Source organism: Lotus japonicus, chromosome 4, assembly GCF_012489685.1.
Source record: "Lotus japonicus ecotype B-129 chromosome 4, LjGifu_v1.2".
In the NCBI taxonomy this organism is placed as follows: Eukaryota; Viridiplantae; Streptophyta; class Magnoliopsida; order Fabales; family Fabaceae; genus Lotus; species Lotus japonicus.
The window spans coordinates 78,334,969-78,359,242 of record NC_080044.1 but is presented as its reverse complement, the minus strand read 5'-3'; the positions used below and the strand labels follow the sequence as shown (position 1 = coordinate 78,359,242).

General features: G+C 35.0%; 4 protein-coding genes across 4 annotated transcripts; 3 read left to right on the top strand and 1 right to left on the bottom strand.

Moving 5' to 3' along the window:
* Positions 1 to 920: 920 nt before the first annotated feature.
* Positions 921 to 5,148, bottom strand: LOC130713409 (uncharacterized). The gene is made up of 3 exons (XM_057563178.1): positions 4,240 to 5,148; positions 1,547 to 2,117; positions 921 to 1,176 (listed from the first exon to the last, which is right to left on the bottom strand). The coding sequence occupies exons 1-3, from the start codon at positions 5,014 to 5,016 to the stop codon at positions 1,034 to 1,036; spliced, it is 1,491 nt and encodes a 496-aa protein (XP_057419161.1). The 5' UTR covers positions 5,017 to 5,148; the 3' UTR covers positions 921 to 1,033.
* Positions 5,149 to 12,886: 7,738 nt separating this feature from the next.
* LOC130716180 (RING-H2 finger protein ATL78-like) lies at positions 12,887 to 13,865 on the top strand. The gene has a single exon (XM_057566384.1). It carries the CDS (start codon positions 12,960 to 12,962, stop codon positions 13,665 to 13,667), a length of 708 nt encoding a protein of 235 aa, XP_057422367.1. The 5' UTR covers positions 12,887 to 12,959; the 3' UTR covers positions 13,668 to 13,865.
* Positions 13,866 to 16,779: 2,914 nt separating this feature from the next.
* On the top strand, positions 16,780 to 17,952 carry LOC130713856 (photosystem I reaction center subunit N, chloroplastic-like). The gene is made up of 3 exons (XM_057563673.1): positions 16,780 to 17,112; positions 17,450 to 17,575; positions 17,688 to 17,952. The coding sequence occupies exons 1-3, from the start codon at positions 16,849 to 16,851 to the stop codon at positions 17,775 to 17,777; spliced, it is 480 nt and encodes a 159-aa protein (XP_057419656.1). The 5' UTR covers positions 16,780 to 16,848; the 3' UTR covers positions 17,778 to 17,952.
* A 3,060-nt stretch (positions 17,953 to 21,012) lies between these two features.
* LOC130710936 (actin-7) lies at positions 21,013 to 23,660 on the top strand. Its single transcript, XM_057560330.1, has 5 exons — positions 21,013 to 21,154; positions 21,943 to 22,013; positions 22,099 to 22,492; positions 22,576 to 23,189; positions 23,276 to 23,660. Exons 2-5 carry the CDS (start codon positions 21,954 to 21,956, stop codon positions 23,339 to 23,341), a joined length of 1,134 nt encoding a protein of 377 aa, XP_057416313.1. The 5' UTR covers positions 21,013 to 21,154; positions 21,943 to 21,953; the 3' UTR covers positions 23,342 to 23,660.
* Positions 23,661 to 24,274: the final 614 nt, after the last annotated feature.

Genomic DNA, 24,274 nt, shown 5'->3' with positions numbered 1-24,274 from the left:
CACGGACAGGGATTTACTGATCAGAGTTTCCTATTATCAATTTTATGTTCGTTTAATTTGCTCAATAATATTGTTAAAAAAAATTGCTCAATAATTTAGTTTTTTTTTTCTTCAATTTAAACTACATATATCATCAAACGATTGCAAAACTTTTCAGATCAAATATTTAATGTAACTTCATTCAGATGATAGGAATAAGGGAAAAACTCCTCAAAATGGTTTCAAATGCATTTTCAATTAACGCAAAACCTTAACAACCATTATTTGGAACTCCTTGTTGACTAAGGATTACCACAATATTCAAATTAGGATATGTGAACATGAATGTATTATTCCTTCTTTTCACTTTTACAAACTGATTCATAGTTATTATAATACGAGTGTACATCTTCCTGTAATGGGGAAGAAGAACCTTGCATAGATATGGCAGCGAGGGAGGTGATAGCAGCGGTGATGGCGGCAAAGGTCGTGTTGCAATGCCAACAATAGAGGTGATGAGTGCGGTGTGACAACACCGACAATAAGACCGTGCCAGCGAAGCCTATAGCATGAGCAAGATAGCACCAAAGGTGGTTGGTGATTAATTCAAGTAATACATGTTTGATTTTTCTTAAACAATTTCTCTAGATAAGATTGAAATCTTCTATTCAGAAATTGGATTCCAACTTCATGTCTCAAAAATATGTTAGTTAAAAAAGGGTCATGAATGTGTGCAAGTTACAATTTACTTTTTAATTAATTGATATCCCTAAATTTTTTTAGCAAGACAGCAGAATGAGATACAATCTGGTTTCAGAAGATTTCAATCCTCTCTATCAATTTGGTTCCGTCCCTTGTCATGCAGAAAAGTTGAATCCATCTAGCAACTGTCTTGAGCAAAACAATATATATGTCCATTAAATTTGAACTAGTTTATCATACATTTGGTGGAGTCAAAAGGTTAGCCAACTGAAATTTTCAGTTGTAATAAACATCAATTCAGCAATAAATAAATCAAACACCACAGTTATTATGGCTCTAATTGGTAATTTGGTCATCTATAGCTACGCTCCACACCTTCTGGCTCTAATGGTTCAATTCTTATAACAACTTCTGGCACTGGCAACACAACTTGTTGTTGTTGTAGTTGTATTTGTGATGACCCAATAACCTTCTGAGTCTCAAGAAGGCACTGTCCAGTGACGGATGCAAGTGGTTGGGTATGAGGGCACTTGCCCTCACTTAATTTTGGAAAATACATTAGAAAAAAAAAATTGAGTAGTAAAAATATGTAATTTTTTATGGCTTATTTGATAAAAAATGTCTTCACTTATGTTCCACATTGCTAAATGCTTTCACTTGTGTCACACATTGTTAAATGCCCTCACTTGAATAGTAAAAATAAGTTGTTTTTTATGGTCCATTTGGTAAAAATGTGCTCACTTGTGTCCTCTTTGGTAAAAAATGTCCTCACTTCTATTAATATATGTATTTTTTTTGTGTACAAATTTATATGTATTTATTGCCCTCACTAAATAAAATTTCTGGATCTGTCACTGGCACAGTCTGCACTTGGGGCATGAAGAGTGTGAACTCAGCCACTGGTCAATGCAACGAACGTGAAAACCATGGTTGCATTTCGGCAAAACACGCACCTTCTCTCCGTTGGTGAACTCAGAGAGGCATATCACACACTCTGTATCCAAACCAGGTAGTTTCAGCTCTGCTGTATAGTTTACTGTTGGGAATTTCTTAAGAGCTTTTTTCTTGATCCCTTTATTGGCCAATTGAGGTGAAGCACTATTGTTGTTGGTCTCGCTATAATCGTTGATGACTATGCTGGAGAATCTCAACCCACACCTGATGATGGAGTTCAACCCCAGTGAGCAGATGAGAGCACACAATATGACAGCTAGTATCATGATAGCGTTTGAATCGAATTCGCTGTTTCCGAAGTATGAATCTGTTGTTGAGTTCTTGATGGAAGGTGAGGAAGTGGGTGATAATTGATTGTGAAGTGGAAATTGAAGGAGTAGCTTTCTTGTATGGGGGGAGTATTCCACAACAAGGTCATGGGTGAAGGAAGTTGAAGCATCCATGCTGTTGTTGTTTGTTGTTGATGAGTTTGTTAGAGCTTGAGTTGATCAGGTGGTTACATAGGGGGTTGTATATTTATATAGGGGGGTTAACATGGTTGGATATGGTATCTGGATTTCATAAGATGATGCAACTTTTACTGTTTGGTGAGTGATCTTGCTTGTTGATTAATGATTAGAATATTCCTAAGGGGTTTTGGCAGAACAGGGGTTTTAATGTTTTTCTAATAAAAGAAATCAAGACCAAGATCTTCAGTACTTGAAGATATGAGAGGCCAAGAGGGCAATACTATAGGCATATTAAGATTTGATCTGCTTGGTGATCTCCTTAATTGGATTTCAATTGTTAAAAATCGCAAAAGATGAGAAGGTGGGTACTTGGAAAAATACTAGTTGTTCAAGTGAACAAAAAGTTTATACAAGTGTTAAAATGAAAAAGTGTAATTAAGCTAGTGTGAATAAAATGGACAGAAGTGATAATATAATAGGATTGAAAAAGAAAAGAAAGATAAATATAATTGAGATGTAAATAAAGTGAAAATTATGAATGAATAACAACATTCAAGAACAAATAAGTATTCATGTTAAAAAGGAATTGGATAATTAGATTAGATAGAGAATAATTAACCAAACGAAAACTATCTCATATAATGAGAAAATTAAGATTAATGTAGGGTAAATATAGATTTTCTTCTCAACTTTCCGGTTGCTAGGTCGAACACTCTTCTAGATGCGACCAGTTTCACTAATTTTATACTTTTACTGTCTCTAATTATAAGACCCTTTATTTATTTATTTTTATATTTATTTATTTGATGTCCTTTTATATATAGGCTCCTTACTAGTTTCTAGAAACATTTAATTTATTATTCTTTTTCACCCTTATACTTTTGTAATTCTAAAATTTTGATAACTATTTTACTTAATGTTTTTCTACACTACTCAATACATTATTTAACAGTAAATGTGAAGATTGTATAATTTTTTTTAAAACCAATGCATTAATTCATCTCATTACATATTTTTTTAATAAGCATAATTGTCTTAAGATGACCTTATATTTAGGGACAAATGAAGTATTTAGTTATTTTGGCTTGTTTCTAAATTAGAAAAATACTAGTAACACTCATTTTAATATTTTTCATATTTTTCATTGACTAATTTAATTCACGTGGATTCTATTAAAAACATTGGCTCACATCTATTTTAGTGACAACTGTAGTTAGGATTTATATTAGCTGTACAACTAGTTAGGATTTAAATTTTTAAGCAATTATGCAGTTGCACTTTCAAAAATGGGCAAATTTAGTTTAGATGTTAATTGGTTAATAACAATTAAGGGGAAAAAATGATGTGTATCATAATTTTTATCGTAAACATTTTAAGATGATTTGTGTTACTTTTGACATAAAAATTTGTAATAATATATCAATTTTCTTCTATAAGTTACTAGATGATAAGTTACCATATAAACAAAAAAAAAAATCGATTTAAATAATGAAGGGGTTTTAATTTAAGCAATTGAAATTATAGGAACCAAAATTATACATTCCTAAAATTATAGGGACTAAAAATATAATTAAGCCAATTTTTTACAAAACAACTCTCAAGTTTACTACAATTATTTAACTAATCAGCTATCAGTTTCCTACTTATTTGCTTATCGATCAAATACCAAGTTTCTATAACAAGGTTTTTATCCTTATTTTTTAGTATATAATTTGTATACCTCAAACATTTTTTTTTTGATAAAAAATATAATTCATTGAGAAATAAAACAAAGAGTATTGACGGGTGGTTGGTTATTTGCTTGATTCCCTTTAAATAAATTTTTAAATTTGGGATTGAAATCTTCAGTCCCCTATAATTTTTATTCTACTAATGAAATTCTGGAATGTGAAATAAATAAAAAATATGAGTATGCATGGGAGTTACAAATTTACATGCTTCAGTACTTGCAGTGCAGAAAAGTTCGATTCATCTGGAAAATTGTCTTGGGCAAAAATAATTAATGTCCACAAAATTTGAACTAGTTTTTTTATACAGTTTGGGTCAAAACGTGAGCCAACTGAAATTTTCAGTTGTAATAAACATCAATTCAGCAACAAATAAATTAAAAACCGCAGTGATCTATAATGATCTCTGATTTGTTTGGTCATCTATAGCTACGTTCCACACCTTCTGGCGCTAGTGGTTCAATCCTTATAACAATTTCTGGCACTGGCAACACAGCTTCTAGTTGTTGTTGTGGTTGTACTTGTGATGACCCAACAACCTTTTTAGTCTCAAGAAGGCACTGTCTGCACTTGGGGCATGAAGAGTGTGAACTCAACCACTTGTCAATGCAACGAACATGAAAACCATGGTTGCATTTCGGCAAAACACGCACCTTCTCTCCGTCTGTGAACTCTGAGAGGCAAATCACACACTCTGTGTCCAAACCAGGGAGTTTCAGTTTCAGCTCTGGTGTGTAGTTCACTATGGGGAATTTCTTAAGGGCTTTCTTTTTGATTCCTTTGTTGGCCAATCTAGGTGAAGGGCTATTGTTGTTGGTTCCGCTGTAATCGTTGATGACTATGTTGGAGAATCTTAAGCCACACCTAATGATGGAGTTTAAGCCAAGTGAGCAGATCAGAGCACACAACAGGACAGCAAGTATCATGATAGCGTTTGAATCGAATTCGCGGTTTCCGAAGTATGAATCTGTTGTTGAGTTCTTAATGGAAGGTGAGGAAGTGGGTGATAATTGATTGTGAAGTGGAAATTGAAGGAGTAGCTTTCTTGTATGGGGGGAGTATTCCACAGCAAGGTCATGGATAAGGTGTGCAGTGAAGGAAGTTGAAACATCCATGTTGTTGTTGTTGTTGTTGTTGTTGTTGTTAGAGCTTGAGTTGATGGTGGTTACATAGGGGACTGTATGTTTATATAGGGAGGTTAACATGGTTGGATTTGGTATCTGGATTTCATTAGATAATGAAACTTTTACTGTTTTGTGAGTGATCCTATTGCTTGTTGATTAGAATATTCCTAAGGGGTTTTGGCATAGAGGTTTGATAAAGAAAATCTGGACCAAGATATGGGAGGCCAAGAGGGTAATAAGTATAGGTTTATGAAGATTTGATCTACTTAATTGGATTTCAATAGTAAAAAATTGCAAAAAGTGAGAAGGTGGGTACTTGGAAAAGTGCTAGTTGTGCAAGTTAACAAAAGTGTTATACTAGTGTCAAAAAGGGATAAGATAACTAAATTAGACAGAAAAATAACCTCCACATAAATGTTATCTCACAATTAATAATGTTATGGTTTGAATGATTAGTTTATGAAAAAACAAAGACTCCAATACTTGTGTTTGGACATAGCGGATGGAACTATGATTTGTAGACTAGAAATTTTTTTTTGGGTAAACCAAATTTGATTAAAAGGGCACAAGAGGTGCCTCCCATGGATACAATCATAAAGAGAAACAAGACCAAGATGCCAAAAAGGAAAGAAGAAACAGTACAGGATTAACAAGTGAACAAAGCAAGAAAAAAAAAGAGAAAACAGGGGAATCAAGTTCTCGAACAGAACAGAGATAAAAAAACTCAAGGCTCTGCAATCGGTGGCCTAATCCTTCAAAAGCAAGACTCTTCCATTGTAGACTAGAATATAATTACATCTCATGGAGGATACATGTATTGAAAAAAAATAACAGTTATATATCAGATTTATTAATTAGAATATATACTTTCTTGAAAAAATGGCTAATCACTTAGATTTTGTTTGAATTGGAGAACGAATAAAAGTATAGTAGAAAAAAATGAAGTACATACCAATATGCCATGTTATTTAATTGGATTATTTGAAATAGGATATGATGAAATATATTCCATTCCATTTTGTTTAATTTATCCCCAAATTAAGGGCATGGAATGGAATAATTTGTTATCTTTATTTCATCATGAAGTATTCTTTTGAAATTGGATCATGAAGTATTCAAATAATAGAAATTAATTTTATTCTCTCAAATTTCATCTCATTCAATTTTATTCTACTTATACCAAATATAATTAAAATTTTTTTTGGAAAGAATATAATTAACTTCAGGGTACTCTAATTTAAAATTGAAAATGGTTATTCTAAACATATTCTTTTTTTATACATGCTTATTAATATAATTTTCTTTAGCATTCAATTCATACAATCATACCTTTAGATTTCACCTAAATTAATCAATATCCATGTTGGAGCAATGGAGCCTCTGAATATATGATGAAAATCATGTGAGTGGTTTCTCCAATCCACAAAGCATTTAGTTTCCATGGTTGATTATACACTCAATGCGGTTTAAGAAACCCTCAAAAAGGGTCGATCCACCCGCAACACACAAATCTATGAGTGAATCCTACATGAAGACATATCATGCGGATGTTCACTAATTTTGTTCATTGTTATTGGACAACATAAGTTCAACAAGCTAATATTATAATATCTCCTTAGTATGTTATGCATAGTGGTGTTATTATGTTACATATGCGGTTCAACTAACCTGGACTACAAACACACTTGCTTGGTAATTGGTAATGATAAACTATTTGTCTTTAAAATATTGTGTATTTGATATTTACTCTCAATGTAAACATTACGTATACATTGGTAGATGATATGTAAATACTTTTATAAATGATATATGGTTTTCAAAGAACCGCGGTTGTGACCGAAGCCGAACCTGTCCAAACCTTTTTCAGAAAAACAAACTAACCCTTTTTTTTTTTTTTCAGCACCAACCCTTGTCTCTGTCTATGTTTCTCTTTTTCTTATCCAGGCCTGGATGTGGGTCCAAAGAAACAATAACAGTAGTGAGATCCAACCCATCAAGATACGGATCCAAATATAGCGAGACTTGTTGTACTGCCAGCAGAGCCTAAAGCAAAAACTCACTACTAAATTCTTGTCTTCCGCGGTTATGTGCCTTCTAAACATTATTATGCTAAATGTTAATTAAAGCAAAGTTTAATTAGCAAATAAAAAATGCCAAAAGGAAGCTCTTTCCACAAGCACTTTAGGCCTACAACTAAAAGTACAGCTGTAGACAATTAGAATCAGATTGAAGATTAAATTTAACTTAAACATCTTGTCAGTTTGATTATTGAATGGCACTTTAATAGGGAGCCACATCTCAATTAACTCAAGAGATTGTGATCTAAGCTACTTGCATTAGTGTGAAGATTGTAAAACAAATTCATATCGTCCAAATGATTTGGGCCCGACCACATTCTATTTTGGTAGGCGAATTATGAAATACTACTTACATAGTATTAGTATATATTTTTAAGTATATGTGCATCAATTGTACGAGATAGGAGCAATACAATTGGATTGTGGCCTACAGATGTACATGTATTTTTTTGAATTTTAATACCCAACTAACGTAATAAAGTTCCTACTAGGTTAGTGGTGTAAATTACAGAATTGTTCCCTCTAAAAGCTCAGTTCTTCTTCAGTTGTCGCTCTCGCTCAAGTGGTTTTTTTTAATCTTTTGATAGATGTTTCTACAATTCAAGTAACGTTGAATTTAACTTGTACTACTATAGATTAAATATAAGATTTTTGTTATATATTTACCTTTCTCTAAAACCAAATAGTGAATTTAAAATCTACCAATATAAAATACAAAGGAAATATAATGACTTGATATTTTATATGAAACCAGTCAGATTCAAATAGAAACATACGCAATTAAGCACCTATGTCGTTATGATTCAAACTGCTGGTGGAAAGTAGCATTATTCTTCAGAAAATGAAAATGCCACTTGTTACATCACAATCTGTCCTATAAAGGGGTGTGACAACAATATAACAGCACCAACTTTCAAGATTTGTTTAAATTCTGCATTAAGTAATTAATTCCTTTCAAATGAAAAAAGAGGTACTTTAATTTAATAAGATGTATTACAAATTGAGAAAAAATTTGATGCACCGACGGTGTAAAGTTTTTTTACACCGTCAACCAATCATATTTCAAGGATGTGAAAAAATCTCTCTTTTCATTTAATTTCTTTAATTGACATGTCACATCCTTGAAATCTGATTAGTTGACGGTGTAAAAAAACTTTACACCGTCGGTGCATCAAAATTAAACTCTTACAAATTTAGTATATTTTGCTTAAGTTTTTAGATATTTTATACACATGAATTTTTTTAGTGCTAATAGCTAGCTAGAAGTTAATCTGATTCAAAGTGTAGATCATGGAAATGAGTTACCACTTCTATTAAAGTTTTTTTTTACATATGGCCAAAGATCAAAATCATTGTCTAAAATTGTTATTCAGGAACCCACTTAATTTAAAGTAAAACCATAGATCATTATTTCAAATTAAATTCACAATGTGAAATGTGATTTATAATAGATTAAAAATATACTTAAACATACACTTCAAAATATATTTCTATATAGGCTTAATACATCAGAAGACCCCTGCAATTGTAAAGGGAATCAAATCCAGGGCCTGGAAAATTTTTGCATCAAATTGGGTCCCTATGAATTTTTTTTTTTAATTCAATTAAGGTCAAATGCCTCCATATCTCAATTTTGTCCTAGTCATCAATTACACGTGGCTTTTATAATTTTTTTTAATTAAAAAATTTTAGAAAAAATAGTTTTTAATTCCAACTCAATTATTTAATCAGAAAAAAAAATTAAAAACTTAATAAAATCATAATCTAATAATCCCTTAACTAAACAATTACATAATCTAGATAATAAACTAACCTAATAATCTAATTATAATTAATCCCTAATTAAACCCTTTCATCCCCAAATTGAACCCAATTATAAATCTTTCCCATCCTCAAATTGAACCCAGACAAGAACCAAGCTCTCCTTCCTCCTCCATCACCAAGAACAACAACCAAAAATAAAATTCCTGCACCTCTGTGGTAGAAATTTGGGGTGGATCTGAAGAATATGTGTTTGGAGTGAGAGGGGAGACCGAAAGAGAGAGGAGTGTGTTCTTGTTGTGGTTCATGATTGAAGAAAAGAGAGTAAGAGAAATGGGTAATGGGTTTTTCTGGGCAAAGAAAATAGTATTCATCATCTTCTTCTTCATCATGTTTAATATCATGTTCAGCATCATCTTCAACAGCTTCAACATAGTATTCATCATCTTCATCCTCAACCACAACAAAAACAAAACCCAGAAAATACCTAGATTCTACATCAAACCCATATCGCCCCACCCACCGCAACCCAATCTTATTCTTCAAACCCATATTCTTAAAAAAAAAAACAGATCCTGCAATCGAGAACCACTGAAAAAGAGAAGGGGAGGAAGAAATGGAGAAAGGGGAAGAAGAAATGGAGAAAGAAAACCCAAAATCACAAACCAGATCCTCATCTTCATAGCTACCTGAATCACAAACCCTAACTTTCTTTTCTATTCGACAAGGCCAAGAAATCGTGGGTGCTGGGGAAGGTTTTGGGGCTTGAATATGAAGGTTCAGATGAAGAAGCAATATAGGGCCTAGAAGCAGAAATTCGGAGCAATCATTCTTACCAAACTTGATGCAACGTTGGTGGGTCTCATGGCCTCGGGTGTGCGATAAAGGAAGGGTGGAAACGGCACGAAGAAGAGGAATTGGAAGAGGGGATGAACGTTTCCTTGCATCTCTTGCAGATAACCCAGATCTGCTTGTCTCAGTTCCTGTGTTGGCCAGATGAGGATGAAGGTGGGGAGAAGATGGTTCTATCTTCTTCCACTCTAGGGTAGAAATTGGGGATGAAGAATGAAGATGATTAGTCAAGGTTTAATTGGGCATTCTCATATTAGATTAGGGATTAGTATTTGATTAGATTATGTTTTTTAAGTTATTAGGTTAGATTAAGTTTTTTTTTTAAGTTATGAGAAGATGATTTGGGGTTAATTTGAGAGGGTTTGGAATTAAAAAATTAAGTTTTAAAATTTTTCAATTAAAAAATAATTCTAAATGCCACGTGGAAAAGCTGAGTAGGCTAAAATTGAAGCCACTTCAGCATCAGACACACTTTGGCCTTAATTGAATTAAAAAAAATTTCATAGGGACCCAATTTGATGCAAAAATTTTCCAGGCCCTGGATTTGATTCCCTTTACAATTACAGGGGCCTTCTGATGTATTAAGCCTTCTATATAATACTTTAAAAAAATTAAAAATGTTAAGATATCTTTTTTATCCATTCCAATGATATGCCTAGGTGTTCACATGCAATGTTTTTTCAATAGGAATTAATCCTCATTCAAAAGTGCTTTCCATCTAAAAGAAGAAAATAAAGCATCAATATAATCAAAATTTCACTATTATCAGTATTATGTGTGTGAAAATTGAAAGAAAGAGATAATTTCTTTTTTATATTATCTTTTTCGTTTGCACTTTTGCTTTTGCTTTTGCTAATAATTAAAATAATACCATGGGCTATGGCCATTTAGTACACTTTATGTTAAAGTTTTGTACATCAACTTGTCCCGTACAATGTACATGTCAGTTGTGTTAAGGTTCATAAAAAGGGAGTTGGCGGCAATGAAAACAAAAAACCTTTCTCACAACACTTTACTGTGGGCCAGTTACAAAGGCCACTTGGCTCATCTTTTTTCCTCCAGGGACCCACTAAATCAACCTGAAAATATTTTCCAAGTCTTTTTCTGGTGCTCACTTCACTAGAGTGGCAAGTTATATTCTGGTCCACCGGTGGATCATAGGGCAATTTTGGTTTTTCCTTTCCCCTTTTCCTCTTCTCTTCCTTTTACCCCTTCCTCCCACTTCTTCCCAACTAGCCATCAGTCCACCACCAACACCATCCATCTTGTGTCCACTTCTTCGTAAACAAATCAATCACCCAATACTCCATGTCTTCTTCAGAGTACCAGAGAAAGAGATCAACAAATTTGAGAAAGAAAGCATGGAAAGGAAGATTGGAGAAGACGTCCATGGCAGTGGCAAGCAGATATGAAATCAAGACCAATTGTTACTTAAATCAAATCAAAACCTTGTGGAAAAGCCAAACATTAAAAGACAAAACTCCTAATTTAATTTTCACCGTATCTATAATGAAAAATACTGGCGTCGTGGTGACAGAATCCTCCGAGTTCATCGACGGCGACCCAGAAAAATCGACATCAAGCGGAGATCTAGGTTGATCCTTCGACCGCCTGCGTTTGCCACCGCCGGAAGAAACCTTGTTGTTAGATCGCGAGCATGTGAACCAGAAATTCGGCTCCGGATCTTGGATCTGTCGGAGATCGGTGATGAGGGAGAGGTTTTTGGAGCTTTTTCTAGTGTTTTTCCATGTTTGTTTTTATATTCAGACATTGATTCCCAGAACCAGAGGAAGCCATCGGAGGCGGAGGCGGAGGCGGGGGAGGCCGCATGGGCTGAGGCACTAAAGAATGGTGGTGGTTGTGGTGGAGGAGGGTAGCAGTAAGGGAGAAGAAGAGAGGTTCATTTACATTCTTCCCCTTTTATCATCTTTTAGATCCTAGCCATTGAAATAAAGAATATTCTAAGATTCTCAAATCCAACGGTACTTAAAGTTTGGTCCACCGGTGGACCAAAATATAACTTGCCCACCCTAGTGGGCACCTCTTTTTCTAATCTCTATAAGGAAACTTCACAATTCCTTCACAGGTTTGCTGGTCCTTATTTAGGGGAAAACAACAATGAAAAATATTCTGTAACAACGAGTTTAGACATTCAACCTGAGAAAAAAGAAAAAAATAATGTGGTAAAAATATATAATATAATATGATGAGAAATGAGAAATTTAGGGGAAAAAATATATATGTAAAGTGTTTGTACTTTGTAGTGTTTGGTTGTTGAAATGAGTGAACAACAAATTGGTATATGATTTGTGAACACACGGCACATCCAGCTTGGTATAAAGTGGAATATATATGGATCCATATTGATCAGAAAGCCAAAATTATTTACAGAAAAGCTCAATGATCCATCTACTTTAAATCTATTTCTAACAATTAAGATAAAAAAAATTGATTGCATTGTTCAGGATGTGTTAACTGATTGTACAAATTAATGTATTTGTACAATAATTTTTACAACAACATTCTATAAGACTGCTTTCACCCCCCTCTGTTTCTCCATAGATCTCATTATTTCATACTTGTCATACAAATGTAATTCTTTCATTTCAAAGATTTTGCTAGATATTTTTATATACGCAATAAAAAAATTATTTATAGTTAAGCAAAAAAAAAACCCTATGATTAACATTCCAGAATTTTTTTATGAATACTATTTGCCCTCTTGTTAATAATGAGACATTTAACAAATCTACCTTACAAGTTACAATCATTCCTAATTTATGTGGAGGTTACTTTCCCATCTAATCTTATCTTATCTAACCCTTTTTTAACACTTGTATAACACTTTTTGTTAACTTAGACAACTAGTGTCCTTCCAAGTACCACCTTCTCACTTTTTGCAATTTTTAACCATTGAAATCCAATTAAGTAGATCAAATCTTGAATATACCTATAGTATTACCCTCTTGGCCTCTCAAATCTTGGTCCTGATTTTGTTTTTATCAGGAATTTTTTTTTTAAACCCTTGTTCTGCCAAAACCCCTTAGGAATATTCTAATCAACAAGCAGTAGTTTTTTTTTTTGGGTACATGGGAAAGCATAAAAACAAAGCAAGACAAAACAACAAAAGAAAAAGAAAACTAGCCACAACCCATCAGAGGCATAATCTAATGAAATCACTCACCAAACAGTAAAAGTTACATTATCTAATGAAATCCAGATATCATATCCAACCATGTTAACTTGCCTATATAAATACACATTCCCCTAGATAACCACCATCAATTCAAGTTCTAACCAACTCATCAATAACAACAACAAACAACACACAACATGTATGCTTCTACTTCCTTCACTTCACAGCTTATCCATGATCTTCTTGTGGAAAATTCCCCACACACAAGAAAGCTACTTCTTCAATTTCCAATTGATCACCATCAAATTCAATCACCCACCTCTTCACCTTCCATGATGAACTCATCAACAACAGATTATTCATACCTCGGAAACCGCAAATTCGACGCGAACGTTGTGATGATACTTGCTGTCCTGTTGTGTGCTCTGATCTGCTCACTGGGGTTGAACTCCATCATAAAGTGTGGGTTGAGATTCTCCAACATAGCCATCAACGATTATAGCGGGACCAACAACCATAGCGCCTCGCCTCGATCGGCCAGCAAAGGGATCAAGAAGAAAGCTCTTAAGAAATTCCCCACAATGAGTTACACAGCAGAGTTGAAACTGAAACTCCCTGGTTTGGATACAGAGTGTGTGATTTGCCTCTCAGAGTTCACAGACGGAGAGAAGGTTCGTGTTTTGCCGAAATGCAACCATGGTTTTCATGTTCGTTGCATTGACAAGTGGTTGAGTTCACACTCTTCATGCCCCAAGTGCAGACAGTGCCTTCTTGAGACTCAAAAGGTTGTTGGGTCATCACAAGTACAACCACAACAACAACTAGAAGCTGTGTTGCCAGTGCCAGAGGTCGTTATAAGGATTGAACCATTAGAGCCAGAAGGTGTGGAACGTAGCTATAGATGACCAAACCAATCGGAGCTATGATCACATTGTGGTGTTTTAATTTATTTGTTGCTGAATTGAGCTAGTTCAAATTTATTGTTGGTTTAGTTGCTTTACCAAGACCCCAAGTGTAAATTAAAGTAGTTCAAATTTTAAGGTTGCCATTATTTTTCAGGAGAAATGCTAGATGAAGTAAACTTATCATTACCAACTTTGAAACATTCTCACTCATTTTCACTTCAATCTATATTTCATCTATTTTTTCAATACCTTACTTCTTTTCTCATTGCACAATCACCATATCACTACAATAATAGACAAATTTAGAATTCATAGCGTTGACCATGACACCAACGCTAAATTTGTCATGTTAGAGTCGGCTTAACCGACACATACCGTCAAAAAAGATGAAAACTCGTTTAAATATAGCGACAACTAGACCAAGGCCAAGTAGCACTGATTTTCTGCAAATTAGCGTCCACGTGAACGCTAATATCATCGCCAACGTAGTGTCCACCCTCCGGTGTTCAGCGTCCTGCCAACTTAGCATCGGTGCGGGACCGACTCTAATTTCTCAAAGTACATGCCATTTCGCAAGGCTTGAGAATCAGCATCGGCTAGGCCGACGCTATGCTTCATTGATTTCTCCACCATACCTTCAATATAAGCCCCTTCTTTCCTTCATTCTCCAAACTCTAACCTTCATTTTCTCCCGCTCCTCCGCCCCCTCATCCTCTGTCTGCCACCATCATTGTTTGCACCTCCCTTATCCTCTTCCACCCTCGCCGTCGACTCCTCCCTTCTCCTTCGTCACCCTCTTTCTCTCCCTTGGCCTTTCCATCCTCCTCCATCACTATCATCCTCTTCTTCTCCCTTGCTCCCTCCCTCCTCCTTCTTCACTACTATCACCCTCCCTCACACCCTTTTTGATTTTAAATAAGCCCTCACCCCTTTTGTGTAAAGTTCTTTCAGCAACGCTATTAAATCTGCCTCCCTCCTCCTTGCACCGCCCGTTCAACCATCGCCCATCTCGGGTCGCTGCACTGTCGATCACCCCACTTTTGCCTTCACCTTCCCCACTATTGCGCTTGCATTGCCCGCCCACTACCATTGTAGTAAGTACTGTTAAAAAATTTATGATTTAATAGACGTATTTATAATATGTGAAATGAAAAGGGTTGTCTAAATGACCAATGATAAAGTTTGAGTTAAATAACTCATCATCTAATTACATTGGAGATAGGTGAGTTGGAATTTTTATATTTTTTTCATTAATTTATTTTCAACTCATTTATCTCCAATGTGATTGGATGATGGGTTATTTAACCCAAACCTTATCATGGGTCATTTAGACAACCCTGAAATGAAATTATTCATTATTAACAGATTAGATATCCTTAAAAGACATTCAAAAAGAGTACTAGATTATTTGTAGAGTTAATGAAAGATCCAAATAAATTAAAAGAACTTGATAAATTATTGCGGGGAAAATCCATTGTTGGACTTGGAATAGTAGATGTAAATAGATAGAATCGAGAGATACAAACAAAAGACTTTGCCTTTAATTTGAGAATCAAATTTTAAAGATTGAAAAAATTATTGATAGACTATTAAAAATTAGAGCTATAAAAAAGGATGAAAAGTGTTGGATCAGATAAAGTTATAATTGTGAGTAATAATGAGTAATAAAATAAGAAAGACAACCACTTCCATCCGAATTATTACATTTGCTCGGTGCTCACACATTCAAGTGTCATGTGAATATATTGTTGATGAAAGCCTAGAGATTCCAAGGAAAAGGAGGGATAAAAAGAGAAAACAAAATCACAAAAAGTGTTGTCCTTTATTTATCCCTTCAAATCTTCAATGGAGCTAGCATGCAATACAATGAATGGAAGCTGAGGCAGAAACCCACTAATGAATTTCAATTCCAATGAAATTAGTAAACTAAAAGGGAAATATACATAACGTAGTAACATAGTATTCCCATAAAGTGTCTCATAATATTGCCACTAACCACACTGACTGAAGTTTGATTTGCATAAGTTATGGTTGCAGCATAATAATGTGTGTGCGCAGGACGCTGGTAGGCCATTATCATCCTTAAAGCGAAATGTGATGAGAATATGATATTATGATTGGAAGTTACGGACTGTAAAGAGCTAATAAGAGAGGGAAAGAAAACCAAAAACCCTGGAAAGCCAGACACAAAAACATAAACAAATGCATATGATAGAAGAAAGAGAGAAGGGAAAAAGCAAGTCCAGATTAAAATGCGCCAATAATTCACACCTGAAATGGTTCCTTTTTTTATCCCCATTACAAGATCCTAGTATTATGCAAATGAGTTGTGTCTTAAAGGCTAGGTAGGCTTAGTAGCTTTGTAGGGATGTACCCTAAATAACATCAAAAGAGAAAAGGTAAAGGGTCTACTATTAATAAATTGTAAGCTAGATAAAAAAAAAAAAAAGAACGTCTTATTAATATATACACAAATTAAATTGATGGAAACCTCTACATTGAACTGATTTGTGACGAAATTTGTCCGTCACTGAACTGATTTCGTTTTTTTAAGTAGTGCTAGCCATTTTGTTTAGCGAGCAGGCTAGTATTGCACATCAATGGGCCTTGTTCAATTCTATCGCTTTTTGCCTATTTGGGCTTCGATCTATCATATCTACATCATTCACAAAAAAGAAGAAGAATATTTTCACTGAAAAAATTGAGAGCTTAATCTAATAAAAAAAACTTTGCTGCAGAAGAACTCCTACCTTTGATTAGGATAATCACCATTGCTTTTTTAGCTGTAAGTTTCTTGTCTTTTGTTTCTCCCACTCAAAGCACTAGTTTCTCCTCTCAAGTCTCAACACTAGTTTTTGTTTTAAACAACTTTGGAGTCTTTTTTCTTGCTGCATTCAAATCATAACATTACGAGATAGTGCTTCTTATATTTTACTTTGTTCTAAAAAAGGTGGACCTAATGTAATATTCACCATACAAACTCAAAGTGTCCTAAAAATAACGTGTAGCCATGTAGGCAAGGGTTGCCAAATGTGGAATGATGCAATCTCACCTTATCCACACTCCTACCACAAACAATAGAACAAACAATTTTTTTTAAAAAGTAACCACTGAGAAAAAGCATTCCATATCAGAGTTTAACTTTTCAACTTTGATTAAAAAAATCACAAAACTTGCACCAATGGCTGCCATGAACTCTAGTGTCCTGGCTTGTAGCTATGCAGGATGCTCTGACCTCAATGCAAAGCTCACTTCCATGCCTTCAGTTGCATTACCACCAAATGTCTCTTCTCACAAATTGCCTGTGATCAAGGCACAGGCAAGTGATGGAAGGAGAGGTGCCCTTGTTTTCTTGGCAGCTACCTTTTTCACAGCTGCAGCTTCAAATTCTCCTGCCAATGCTGGTGTCATTGAACAATACCTTGAAAAGAGCAAGGCCAACAAGGTATTCCATTCAATATCTCTAATTCGTAGATATTTAAATAGTGCATACACCTAATAGACACAGGAGAAAAATAAGGTGTACGTAGGGCAACATGGATTCTCTGTTACAAGTTCTTGGTTTTTAATTCTTAATTTAAATGGTTTGATTGATTAGTACAAAGTTGAACTGGTCAAAAGTTTTAAACACTTGTCATCATGTTGCAAAGGATCCAAATTGGTATATGGGGTGTCTGCACTATTTCTTGTCTAGGTATCATTAATGTTAATTGCACATGTTCAATATTGGTATCACTATAATGTAACTTTTTCTTGTGTAATTTGATAATTGCTATATTCAGGAACTGAATGACAAGAAGAGGTTAGCTACAAGTGGGGCAAATTTTGCAAGAGCATACACTGTTCAATTTGGGACTTGCAAGTTCCCTGAAAACTTCACTGGTTGCCAAGATCTAGCCAAGCAAAAGGTATGCATAATATAGCCTCTGTTATTTGCTTTCTCAAAGGCTTTTTTTGCACTTAGTTATACCCGGACTCTAATTCATTCTTTTTTCCACACTTGTTTTTTTATCTTTGCAGAAAGTGCCTTTTATTAGTGATGATTTGGAACTTGAATGTGAAGGAAAGGACAAATACAACTGTGGTTCTAATGTTTTCTGGAAATGGTGAAAGGGACAACATTTTCATGTGCCAAACTTGTTTAGTGTTTACAACACCTTATTTTTCTGTTCTGCTTTTATGATCATTAGCATTGGCTGTAAAAAAATAAATTAGATTCGGTACCTTCAGTTCCCTTGAAATTGCATCAACCTTCTCTAAATATACTAACTAGTCGCTTGTATCATATCATACACACATTACACATCAAAATGAAGTAAACATATTTTAAAGTACATCTGTTGAATGACAATATAAAGCTTTAACAAGTCAGACATAAAACCTTGTAAAACTTCTCTATAGCTAATTAGTTCTGCATAATAGTACATTAGCATATTTGTATGTATGCCTTGCAAAGTGATATGAACCCTGAATCTTAGCATTTCGGATCAGTTTCTTTTTCTTTCCATAGTCAATTATGTTATCTAGAAGCTGCTTAGAAAAGTTTCTCCCCATATAATTGATTTTGACTTCAAAATCAATAAGAATTTTCAAATATGCGCTCAATATACCCTGAGTGGATGCAGAGCGTCCTGAACTCGTGACATAGAATGCAGCAAGATTGGTGGCATTTTAAAAATGGAGTGGGGACTGGGTATTCCCCAAAGCTAATGGTCCCTCCCATGCTTGCAAAAAGTAAAAGATGAGGGGCATCAAGCAGAGTTGCAAGTTGCAACAAGCCAAAAAAACATGTCGACACTCTAGCCTTCACTTGTCCAATATCATCCTATTCATCACAAATTGATTGGATTCATAGGTTGTTGGATTCTTATGCGTTCTTGTTAACTCCTAGCCATTCATTTACTTTACTGTCATACTTCTCTAACACAAGATGCTTGATTTTTTCTTTGCTACTACTTTGCTTGACTCTGAAGCTTGAGAGATAGTGTCCTCACTTGCTTTGTTTCTTCTGACATTTTTAGAAGCCTGTAGAGGCTATCAGGCTAGATCGACTTTATATCTTGATGTAAGCCTTTTGTTTATAGAAAAGTTTGGAGTGCCTAGTATTAAAAGTACAAATCCCGTTGATTCCTTCTTTTGGGTTCATGATAAGTATCTTAATTCAACAAAGAATGATATTTTCATCATTGCATTGAGGAGATAGTCGATCTCTCTACCTGATCGATCAGAATCCCACCAAAAAGTCTAACAAACGCATTAACTGAAGTGGTGCTTGGCCGCGAAGATACAAATTACAAAGGTAACACCAAATGCTCCTTCCTACATAAAGCCAGTGAGAATGTAACTAACTCTATGTTCTTCAATACTAGTTAAGTGCAATGTGAACGACATTTTATTCCAGTCTACAAAAAAAGTGTTAGTTCACTTTTTATTTTGAAGCGAATACGAACATCTTGTAGTAATGCAGACATGTGGCGTGCATTGAGATAATAAAGTATGCTTGGAAGTTGGAAAGGTTTGGTGAATCATGTCCTATTGATCATCTGATATCAAGTGATTTTCCTTTCCAAATTATCTTTTGAATGCTACTAATTAATATTGAGTGGTAGATAAAATTAAATGATGACTAGATATAGCCACAAGTGACCACCATATACCACCCGCTAATAAAGCTTCACCTAACATATACAATACTGTACATGGGAAGAGTTATACTCAAGCGAAGAGAGAAGACTCATAATTAAATCTTTGCTTGGAATTCACTTGATTTCCCCCTCTACGGTTCTTGATTCATATAATACAGCGCGTACAAGTATGAAAGGTAATCCCAGCAATATAATTCTTTTATTTGAAAAAGGAAAACTATGTCAAACAAATAATGTCACTAACATAGTCCTGAAGTATAAATTGAGCATTTGATTCTCGTAGCGCAATCTTGTCTTTATAGTGTTGTGCCAACATTTGTTACATGCAAAATTGTTCAATTTTTAGGTGCTATTGATAAAGGGTTTTATTGTTAGTTGTTGGGATCCTACATCATTAATTAACATTTTTTTATCCTAGTGATACAAATAACATGTTCAAAATGGTTGCTCAAGTGAAGTTTTCTTGTTCTTTCTGTTTTAGGTTCGCTAGCCTTTGAGTCAAGAGTTCCCTCACTTACTATTTGAACCTCGTTTGGGCGAACTTCAAACTATCCAAACACAATTTTTTAATGTCTTTTCATGATTCAAGTATTCTTCAAGTAAATCTTCATATTGAACTCATCCCTACATCAAAATATGGGATAAGAACATAAATTAACATATAATTCAACCTAAACTTAAATATTTACTAAACTAGTAAAATGAGGGTTCATAGATAGATAATTGAAGCACACAAGTCATATAAGATTATAAGTTCTTTGAATGTGAAAAACATGGGAAGTTTAATACTTATCACATATATATAGCTCAATTTGTTATGAAGACTTAATCTTCCTAAGTTTTTTGACGTGACTTAATCCTTAGAGATCTTGGCGGAAAAACATTTGACGTCTACGTTGTTGATCCTCATCGTCGGTGAGATAATAGAACATTGACCCTTGACTAGTGTGATGACCCGTGCGTTGCACGGAAATTTTAAGCTGTTCATTTTTTTTATATGTATTAATTAATTTAAATTGATTTAAATTGTGATAGTATGCATCTTGTTTTTAAGAAAACATGATAGTATGTATCTTACGTGTTAGTTATGTTGTTTAATAGAAAAATTTCCAATACGTAAATTGAATAATTTACTCAGAAAAAAAAATTAATACATGTTCGTACAATACAACAAACGTTAATTTTCCTATGCACCAAAAAAAGTACAACAAACCTTAATTTGTACCCCTGCGTTGCACGGAAAAATACGATATTGTACTGAGTCATATTGAGATACTAATAATGAAAGTAATGAATGCACGATCATAATAAAAATGTAAATATTTCAAAAACATAAATTGAGACACTCAATTATTGTGTTTTGTACTAATACACCCATTTAATAAACGTGGGGTTTCCGGGTCAAATATCAAATATTGGGCCAATGGGTAGGCCAGTGGGTATGGGCCTTAAACCCATGTCAAATCGCTCCCCTAAATAACCCATGGAATCCTTTCTCCTATAATATTTTCTTAGTCTCACATTTCCATGTAAACCTATAAACACCTCAATTAATAATCACTAATATAAGTAATTTGACTTCTCAAAAAAAATTATCTTCAAAATTTCAAATACTTTCAAACCCAAGAGTAAAATGTTGATAGTTACATTACCATTGTTGACCCTTGTCTTTCTCTCCTCAGTAAAAATCCATTTACTCTTACATTACACTACACGCACACACACAGCAACACACCCTACTCTTCTCCATATATATACCCACCGCTTCACTTCTGACAACTTCCATTCTCCATTTTCTTCTTCGAGTTTCGTTTTGCTTCTTCGTTTTCTCTCCAATTCAAGGTAACTTCCTCTCTTAGATCTCACTTCTCCTCTCATAAATGCCATTTTTCTCTTGCATTGTAGTTCCAAAATCACACTTCAATTTCCCTTTTCCCTTTCTCTGAATGAGGTTTTCCTTTTGGGATAAATCTTACCTAAGTAGAACTGTGTCTAGATTTTCCATTTTTAACTCAGAATTTCGATTCATGTTACTCGATTGCTGAAATGAACTTAGATTAGGGATTGTATGTAGTTGATCTATGATTTGGTGATTATAATTGCATAAATCTCACTGTCTGATTCTGATCTACTATACTTGAGATCATCGATCTTGACTAGCTTGACTGTTTGTTTTGCTTGCGATCGTTTCCTGCAACATGCTTGTTGATCAGCTTTATGCTCCGATCTGTAGTTCATGTGAGAATCTCTGATTTGTTTTGGTATTCAAGAATAATTCACATTCCTCAGTCAGGGTTTTGCAGTAATTATTCTATAATTTATAATTTTTTAGGAGTTGGATATTAAAAAATGTAGAGGATTGACTCATTTCTTTATTAATTTTGTTTACCCTGCATTGTTCTTTTTATTCCTTCTAGTGATTAATTAAGTACTACTGCAACAACTTGCAAGTACTGAATTGTTTAATTTCCCTGCATTCTTCTTGTTATTGTGTGTTTTGTATTATGTACTTTTGCTGTTTATGATTTAAAACCCATATTCTTTTTTTGTAAATCTAGGTCTTTAGAATTGTTATAGAATCTTGTTGGTACTGGTGGTGTATATTTCATGTCACTACATGGCTTCTGCAGGTTCGTAAACGATGGCTGATGCTGAGGATATTCAACCCCTTGTTTGCGACAATGGAACTGGAATGGTTAAGGTTAGTACTTAGTAGGTTTGCGTTCTTATATGCATGTGCATCTGCGGGTCTTGGTTACTGAACCGTCGATTTTCACTTGGTACAGGCGGGGTTTGCTGGTGATGATGCTCCCAGGGCGGTGTTTCCCAGTATTGTTGGCCGGCCTCGACATACTGGTGTGATGGTTGGGATGGGTCAGAAGGATTCCTATGTAGGTGATGAAGCCCAGTCAAAAAGAGGTATTCTTACTCTGAAGTACCCCATTGAGCATGGTATTGTTAGCAACTGGGATGACATGGAGAAGATCTGGCATCACACATTTTACAATGAGCTTCGTGTTGCTCCCGAAGAGCACCCGGTGCTTCTCACGGAGGCTCCTCTCAACCCAAAGGCCAACAGAGAGAAGATGACCCAGATCATGTTTGAGACCTTCAATGTGCCTGCCATGTATGTTGCTATCCAGGCTGTCCTCTCCCTGTATGCAAGTGGTCGCACAACAGGTTTGTTTATTACCATTTTTCTTAATTCATTCTTTATTATCATAGCATTCGTTCCCTGAGCTAATTAATACCTTTTACAACAGGTATTGTTTTGGACTCTGGTGATGGTGTGAGTCACACTGTACCAATCTATGAGGGGTATGCGCTCCCCCATGCCATTCTTCGTTTGGATCTTGCCGGTCGTGATCTAACTGATTCTTTGATGAAGATCCTCACTGAGAGAGGGTATATGTTCACCACCTCTGCTGAGCGAGAAATTGTTCGTGACATTAAGGAGAAGCTTGCATACGTTGCTCTAGATTATGAGCAAGAACTTGAGACTGCTAAGAGCAGTTCTTCAATTGAGAAGAACTATGAGCTTCCTGATGGGCAAGTTATCACAATTGGAGCTGAGAGGTTCCGTTGCCCTGAAGTTCTTTTCCAGCCATCTATGATTGGAATGGAGTCTGCTGGAATTCATGAGACCACCTACAACTCTATCATGAAGTGTGATGTGGATATCAGAAAGGATCTATATGGAAACATTGTTCTTAGTGGTGGTTCAACTATGTTCCCTGGTATTGCAGACAGGATGAGCAAGGAGATCACTGCCCTTGCTCCTAGCAGCATGAAGATCAAGGTTGTGGCTCCACCAGAGAGAAAGTACAGTGTCTGGATCGGAGGATCAATCCTTGCATCCCTCAGCACCTTCCAGCAGGTGATTGTTGTATCATTAATTACTTAGCTCTTACTTCTTCCAAGTATGCCATGTATATTGAACTCTAAAACATTTTTGTTTTGCAGATGTGGATATCTAAGGGTGAATATGATGAGTCTGGTCCATCCATTGTCCACAGGAAATGTTTCTAAGTCCAAAAGATGCTTAAATGGTGAGATGTTTTATGCTCCAGTTGCTTTTTGGTGTCTGTGTCATGTCATGTTATCGGTGTTGCCACAGATCAGAGATGATGAAGTATGGCGGGCAGAGGGTTGAGAGATGCATTTCATGAGTTGGGCTATCCGTGGCTCATCCATTCCTTCTTAGTAGGTTGTTCGCAGAGGGAGTGATTGTGATGATCTCTTTTTCCCTCTTTTCTTTATGTATTTTTAAAGTCTAAATTTGAAGTATTTTTCCCAATGAACATTAGTGTTAATAGCTATTTGTATCAAGAAATTTTATATTATTATCCGTCCTTGCTCGAAAATTCATACTGCAGTTTATATATGATGAATGAATTACTGTCTCCAAAGAAATTGAGATACTTGTGATGGGTGGCATAAGTCCATCTAATGAACCGGTACATTGCTTTATATTTTTTTTACGGTTAAAAGGGAATACATTAAATCAAACCAATGTGAAGTTTTCCTAGACAAAGCATCTGCAATGACATTACTATTTCCTCTTCACATAGCCTAGATGACAAGATGAAAGTCTGGCAGAGATGACAATGTAGTCCTGGATTAATTACGAATTTGATAGATCATTCAGTTTTGAGTCCCAAGCCTTTGATAGTAGCAAGCAATCTGTCTTAGAAATAACATCCGTAAAGCAAAGATAAGAAGCTAATTTCATTGCCCATTTAAAACAGCATGTCACATTGTCTCAACAAAGGAGAGCAAATGTCTTTTGACCAACTTGTAGCAGAGGCCAATACGTTACCCTCGCCATTTAGTGCAACAAATCCGGACGTTTTTGCTTAAAAGAAGCATCCAAGTTGATTTTAACTATGCTCGGTAGAACCAACCTGTGTTCATGCTCTGCGATTCATGTAAAATTGGTGTGGCACCATCTAAGTTTTCCTC